General features: G+C 46.0%; 1 protein-coding gene across 1 annotated transcript; it reads right to left on the reverse strand.

Moving 5' to 3' along the window:
• Positions 1-6,352: 6,352 nt before the first annotated feature.
• Positions 6,353-7,156, reverse strand: LOC135909112 (ubiquitin-conjugating enzyme E2 Z-like). Its single transcript, XM_065440943.2, has one exon. The coding sequence runs from the start codon at positions 7,154-7,156 to the stop codon at positions 6,353-6,355; it is 804 nt and encodes a 267-aa protein (XP_065297015.1).
• Between the last annotated feature and the right edge of the window lie 210 nt (positions 7,157-7,366).

A 7,366-nucleotide genomic window follows, 5' to 3' on the forward strand; every position in this document is an offset into this window, starting at 1 on the left:
GTCTTTTCGCGAGCACTATGATTCGACTTTGTAGCGTTGGGGAATGCAAACGTAGCAACTGGCAATATGTCAAGCTGCGGCGTCGTGTCCCTCTGCAAAGCAGCAGACGAGCGGACTGACTGTAGCGCATCGGACTGACGCTATCCGATCGGCGCCAGGATTTACGCGTTTGCGGCCGTCACTTTACACCGAAAAATTACTAACGCAATAGCGTTTCGCGAGTTCGGTATTAGGGTAAACGCAAGCGCAAAGGGACAGGGCCCGGCCGTGTCCCCTTGCGTGTTTTGCACGGGATGAGCAGACGCGCAAATGTGAATGGTCTGCACGGTGCAGCCACCTGGTCACACAGAGGTCCACCACAAACCGTAGCAGTAACTAAATGCATCCTTCTTTGCTGCTGGTGTAAATTTTTCGCAGGAGTGCAATCGTTAACACGTTGTTTTTGTAAACGTTTAAAATGTTTTACACTTGGTTAGAGCAATATTAGCTCTTTGATTGGCTGGTTAAGCTCTGCGGCAACGGGTAGCTGGACCGTGGTGACTGATGAGGCAGCTCACGTACGTCTACGCTAAAGTTTTTTCATCAGCTTGAGTTTATGCCTCCAATGTTCCGTCGAAACGCCCGGCTAGCCTGTGGTTACCGGGATACCAGACACGTTCGGCGCTGCGACAGAATGCTCGCAACGCACGCTGTTTGGATAGCTCTCGCTTGAGATCGACTGCCAAGCTGCTGGCAGAGAGTTTGGCCAGGCTTTGTGCGCTTGCTCCTAGAGAACCGGAAGTCGACAACACGACGTGCCGTTATGACACAGAGTTAGTGAAGGCGGAGCTTAGCCCCGATCACTCGGCGAACGAGTTGAGGGGAAAATGCATGTCTATGGAGGAGGGTAACATGTAATCATCCGTAGCTCTCTAAATATGAGACGTTTGACAGAAATGTGGTGCGAATGATTAACTTTAGCTGTACCCTACGCGTCTACAAAGTTTGTCCGTACCGTTTCAGGGGCCCTTTAATAAAGCGAACAGAATTAAGAGTGTTCAAATAGTAGACGTAAATACTTATCGCCCTGAAACTAAGACCACCAACAACGAAACGTCGCTAGCATGGCCTTGTCTGGCCGGGATTACTTTATTTGAGAATTTATTGAGCCCATCATTAATTTAGCCACTGGGAGCTTCTGCCGAGCCTATTGATACTTATTCTGTACGCATGCATCACATGCTGCATTGCAGAAGCAATGCTATTTAATGCACACTTTTGTCTCCCGTGGTCAGTTAGTATATTAGAGGACACAGGCGCATTTTTAGTGTACAACGTTCTTTAAAGGGTCAAAGTTCTGGCCATCCTGAGCTGACAAGCGCAGAGCATGCAATGAACGCTAACGATCATGTTTGCAAAGATTTCCCTCGCTACGCGCCGCGGAAAGGTCTCAAATTTCAATACGAACGCCGTTTTCCCTTTCCGTCGCGGCGACCGCGCTGCAAGCGAGACGGTGACATACTCGCGTCCCTACGCCTGCGTGCTCGGGTCCGCAGTGTGACGTCGCTCGTGGTGACACGTGACTTCTAGAATTATTCAAGGCACAATCTGTTATTTGTCTGATCTGTTGCTTGAATTGACGAATTGAAGTTTAGAGAAATAATAAAACACGCAAACGGCAAGTCTGCGTGTTCTTTTGTTTTACTTCGCACCGAAGCAAGAGAGATGTACTTCCGCTTCGTCTGCTTGTTCCTACGGTCATGCAGTCACGTGCGCAGGTACAGAAACTGTCATTTTCTACCGTGTTGCAGCGTGTGATCATGCTCTGCGATCCGCTTGCTCTGCCTCAGCATTTGTGTAGCATTGAATTAAAGCGCTAACCCGGTTTTCTTGTGCACAGCGCATAAAATTGGGCGCTGCGCGAGAAGACACAACAGCTCGCGCGCAACACCGTCAGCGGAAGTGCTCAGTGCCGCAAAGAAAAAAAAAAGCCAGAAGAAAATGAAAAATGAAGGCGGGGCACCCGTGACGTGTGCGTCACGCGATCCTCGAGGTGCAGTGTAGGGGAACGCAGGGAAGGAGTTTCGCTTGCAGCGGCTAGACGGGGATAGTGGAGAGAGTGTTTCGCTTGGCAGTGGAGCACGCCTCTGGAATTCCTGGGTTCGCGGAACCGAAATATATTTATCTCGGCAATTAACGAGCCGATTTGAAATTTTTTCGCGGCAGAACGCTCTCTAGACGACGTGTAACAACTTACAGTGTATAACCAAAATTTTCTAAGGGGCCTGGCGACATATCGCCTCAGAGAACGGGCTAACGCTCAGCACTTTATTACTCCAAAGTTCACGTACCCTCGCAAGTAATACCAGTTGAAAGGGGACACTATCTGTGCTGGTTTCAGCAGAGTATGGGTCGTTTTCTTTATTTTTATTTAGTCTCTCGCGTGGGAAGCCCCGAAGTTAAGTTCAGCACGCTTTGGTGTGATGCTGAAAACGTTACTTGCGGAATCAAAATTACTGAGCAGAAAACAACAAAAATTCGGGCAGAACTCGTATACAATGACCATCCAAATGTGCGAATAACCGAAACGTGTCATGCTTGAGGCGTATACTGCATCCGGGATCCTCTCGCGCTTGTCGCGGCGCCGCCGTGAAATCTGCACATCACAGTGGCCCACACACAGCGACCCAAGTTGGTGTGTAAGAGGATCCATTTAATACCGGCACATACTCAGTGGTCCATATCCAGTGGCACTTACCCAGCAGCAGATACCCAATGGCATATACCCGTGGGAATGGCCCACATTTTCAGACCGCACTACCTTCGGGATTGCTGTATATGTTTGGTGGGATAGATCGTGAGCTAGAGAGCTAGAAATAAAGCTAGTCTGACAATTCCAAGAATGCTGTTCGCATTAATACCCACTCCGTACAATCACAACGACCACGACTGACGTCAGATGAGCCGCGCCGACGAAGCAGTGCATCCACATTTCGCCATCATGATACAGTTGTGACTTTGGTTGTTCTCACAACAAAAAATGAAGGTGATGATGCTTTTTTATTTATTTATTTATTTATTTCAAGTACCCTCATGGCCCTACGGGCATTATTGAGGGGAGTGGAACAAGACATACAATAATACAGATAACAAGATATGTAAATACATTCATGGGTCACAGCATTACATGTCATTGCATTATAGCATAGCATTGCATACATAACATTACAAAGCTCACTGCACTGAGTTTTACAGATTTCACAGATTTCAGCAATTGTGCACATTCATGGAAGGCTAAGAAAACGAGAAAAGAAAACAACTAACAACGCAAAACTTGAAAATCAGCAACACAGAGTTCGTGAGGGACCACGAAAGGAAAGGCGCGCATGTCATGAAGAAGAAACGTAGACACTTAACTTATTCTTAAAGTGCTCGAGATCATCGGCGAGTGCCACATCTGCTGGCAAGTGATTCCACTCGTATGACGTAGTTGGAATGAAAGAAGTTAAGCGAGCGGTGGTGTGACAAAGTGGAACGCCCACTTTGCGTGGATGGTCAATGCGCGATGAAACATAGGTGGGTGAAAGGAGCAAAGCGTTTTTCAAAACAGGATTCAGATTGTAGATCTTAAAAAAAAGACAGAGTCGTGAAATTTTCCTGCGCAATGAAAGTAATGGTAGTGACAAAGTGTTTTTCATTAGTGTTACACTTGATGTGCGGTCATAGTTGTGGAGGATAAAACGAGCGGCACGGTTCTGAACAGCTTCCAACACAGATATAAGTGACTTAACTTGAGGGTCCCATATCGACGCAGCGTATTCAAGCTTTGAACGAACCAGTGTTTTATAAAGTAGGAGTTTGACGGAAATGGGCGCATTAGAAAAGTTTCTTTTTCTGTAACCGAGCATGCGGTTTGCGTTTCCAGTAATGTAGGTGATATGCTGATTCCAGGATAAATTTGATGTCAGATGTACACCGAGGTATTTATACGGGGTAACCGGGGCTAACGAAGCATTGTTGATGCTGTAAGAGGCTGGTGGCGACACGCCTTGACGTGAAAAGCGCATGGATTTGCATTTTGATGTGTTTAAGACCATTTTCCATTTAGCACACCAGTCAGTAACGCAGTTAAGATCTGCTTGCAATAAGTGGACATCATTAGTGTTTTTAATTTCACGGTATAGTATACAATCATCTGCGAAGAGTTTGATGGAAGATTTTATATTGGTAGGCAGATCATTAATGTACACAAGGAATAACAAGGGTCCGAGTACCGATCCTTGTGGTACCCCAGACCTAACCGGCATTGAAGATGATTGAAGACCATTAATGTGGACAAACTGTGAGCGCTTAGACAAAAAACAACGAATCCGTGCTAGAACATTCGGGTCGATGTGAAGATGAGCAAGCTTATACAATAGTAAACTATGGGATAATTTATCGAAAGCCCTGCAAAAATCTAAGATGATGACGTCAACCTCTGAACCTTCATCAAGAATGGAATAAATGTCGTTGCTGAAAGATAATAACTGTGTTTAACAGGAAAACTGCTTCCTGAAACCATGTTGTGTAGGCGTAAAAAACGAAAATGATTCAAGAAAACCAGATAATTGAGAAAAGATTATATGCTCCATGATTTTACATGAAATGGAAGTTAATGATGTGGGACGATAATTGAGGGGTGAATGCCTGTCGCCAGATTTATGGAGTGGAATCACTTTTGCCACTTTCCATTCGTGTGGTATATCTCCTGTTTCAAGCGATTGCTCACATATCTTTAGTAAAAAAATTGCGGAGTACACTTCAGTATTTTTCAGGACTTTGGTGTTAATGTTATCAGGCCCGCAAGAAGAGGAGATTTTCAAATTGTTAATTATGTTGATAATTCCGTCATAGCTAAACCTGACAGGGTCCATTGGAAAGCTTATGTTACATGCATAGTCTCTAACATTAGTAATGTTAGTTACGGTACTTGAAAAAGCGGCACAAAAGGTCTCGTTAAGGATCTCGGCGACATCAGTGCTTGAAATAGGGTTTGACTGAGGGTCAATGAGAGATATTAGTGACTGCTCTCGTTTATTGACACTACTCCAAAATTTTTTTTGGATTGCTTGTTAAAAACGTTGGCAACGTCACATTGAAGTAGTAGTGCTTCGATTCCTTCAAAGACTTCTTGTAGCTAGTAACAGTTTTTTTCAGTGCTGACCAGTGCTCACGCTTTCCTGAAGACTTAGCTTTGCGGAAAAGCCTCCTTTTTTTGTTTGCCAGACGTTTTAATGAGCGGTTGTACCATGGATAGTGGCAGTTAGTTAAAAGCTTTTTTCGAGGAATATAGAAGTCGACCAATTCACAAAGCTTGTTTCTGAAAAGTTGCCAATTGGTATTTACGGATCTTTCGTTGAAGTTAGCCAGAAATTCGTCAAGGAAGTTTGCAAGTGTTTTATTAATTGCAGTGTAATTTCCTTTAGCATAATCATATATTACTTTTATATTGTTATGCGACGTTCGAGCAGGGAAGTTCAACATCACATGTAGTAATGAATGATCGCTTATACCTGATAAATAGGAAATATTGGAAACAGCATCAGGGGCCGTTGTTAGCAACAAGTCTAATACACTGGATGTTGAAAATGTGACCCTCGTAGGCTGCGTTATTACTTGTGTTAAACAAAAGTCGGAGCAAAGATTTACAAAATTAGACGATTCTGTCGAAGAGTTGATAGTGGTATACGAAGTGCTAGACCATTTAATATTAGGGAAATTAAAATCACCAAATAAAAAAACTGGAATATTCGGAAACTTGGCACACACAGCGCTCAGCGCGTCATGAAGGTCGCTGCAAAAACCAATCCCAGTAGAGGGCGAACGGTAGCATGCACATAATAGAAGCTTTTGATATTCAGTCGTGATCTGCACACAAAAATTCTAGCGTCGTATGAATATCAATGTGAAGGCTATCGAGATGATCAGAAACAGCGACCAGAACACCGCCACCACGTGCGGCTGCGCGATCACAGCGAAATATGGAATACTGCTTTTGGGTGCAGAATTGCAGATTTGATTGTGCAGATTTGTATGGATTCTTGTATAAATGTGTATGCATCTACCAGGCGTTGAAATGATGTGGTTATGCGAAATATTGCCAATTCCGTGGTGTAGTTACATGTCATAGCCACAGCCAAGAAGAAAAACCAGAAACTGAAAAATGAAAGGATGCATTTTTTTATTTTTCAAGCAGCGCTCCCCGTTCAAAAAGACGTCTCCAGTGAAAAGAAAAATAAACGGTATCCCCACTACTCTTCAGCCGTGCGCCGATCTAGCAGGTATTGATGTGGGCGTTACACAAGCGCTGGTCTTCGTCACAGTCTGGCCCTCATTCACCAACAATGCGGCGGTACAAGCCTTGGAGTCGGGCCAGCAGCAGGTGGTATCTGCATGTTACCGTCCTGGAGCTAAATGGGTCTTTCATCTCGCATCCAGTCAGATGGAGCTGACCTTGGACTAGCTCGACGTACTTTCCGTAGAGCTCCACGAATGCGTTCAGGATGACGGTCTGCAGGCGCGGATCTTGCGGGGCCTTGTTCTGAAGGCAAGCTTCGACCGTGTTGCACACGGCAACCCGGATGGTTTCGTGGCGGAGGTAGTCGTTGTATCCGCTAGCCTCGCCCGGTTCCTTTCGCTTCACGAGAGCGGGTTCGTTGAAGTACGGCTCTTCTGTCATCAACGACAAAAGCGCGTTTAGCACGCCGCGAATGCGGTCCGCCGGCTTCCAGGTAGTCCCTGGCCAGGTGCCGAGGATGCTAAGGCAAATCATGCCACTCTCGTTGAAGTTGGGGCCAAAACGCACACGTCCGCCGTCCGTGGTCATGAGACGCACCTGTGGAGGCTTCGCGGGGTACTCGGGTTGGCACCTCATCACGAACCAGAAGAATCCACCCTCGTAAGGCGTCCCGGCGGGTCCGAGCAGGAGCGCCTGGATTCTGGTGACGTCGTCCTGGTCAGTCACGACATAGTTTCCTGGAACTGGCTTGCTGTAGATGTCGACCAGGGCCCGCTTGGTCTCCAGGATGCACAGGGGAGATGGCTGCTCTCGCAGGCGCCTCAATGGGTCCCAGAATTCCAGATACGATGTCAGGCCTAGTTCCGGGGCTTCGCGCTCTCCTCGCTCATGAGACATTGTGACTGCTGTGCTTACGACAGTAATGGAGGCATTAATGATGATGATGATGCCCTGGATGAGTTTGGCGCTTACCCACTCGCGGGGATTGGCCAAGAGTCGGGCAGACTTTGCTTATGTGTTCAGAAAAGGAGGTAAAAATCTAAAATTTTGTTACATGAATTTAGGCGAGGGAAAATCGAAACGGTTCAGTAGATTGTCATGCTACGT

Source organism: Dermacentor albipictus, unplaced genomic scaffold (assembly GCF_038994185.2).
Source record: "Dermacentor albipictus isolate Rhodes 1998 colony unplaced genomic scaffold, USDA_Dalb.pri_finalv2 scaffold_24, whole genome shotgun sequence".
NCBI lineage: Eukaryota > Metazoa > Arthropoda > Arachnida > Ixodida > Ixodidae > Dermacentor > Dermacentor albipictus.

Excerpts from the sequence above, each read along its gene's own strand:
- LOC135909112 (XM_065440943.2), bottom strand. The coding sequence starts at position 7,156 with ATGTCTCATGAGCGAGGAGAGCGCGAAGCCCCGGAACTAGGCCTGACA.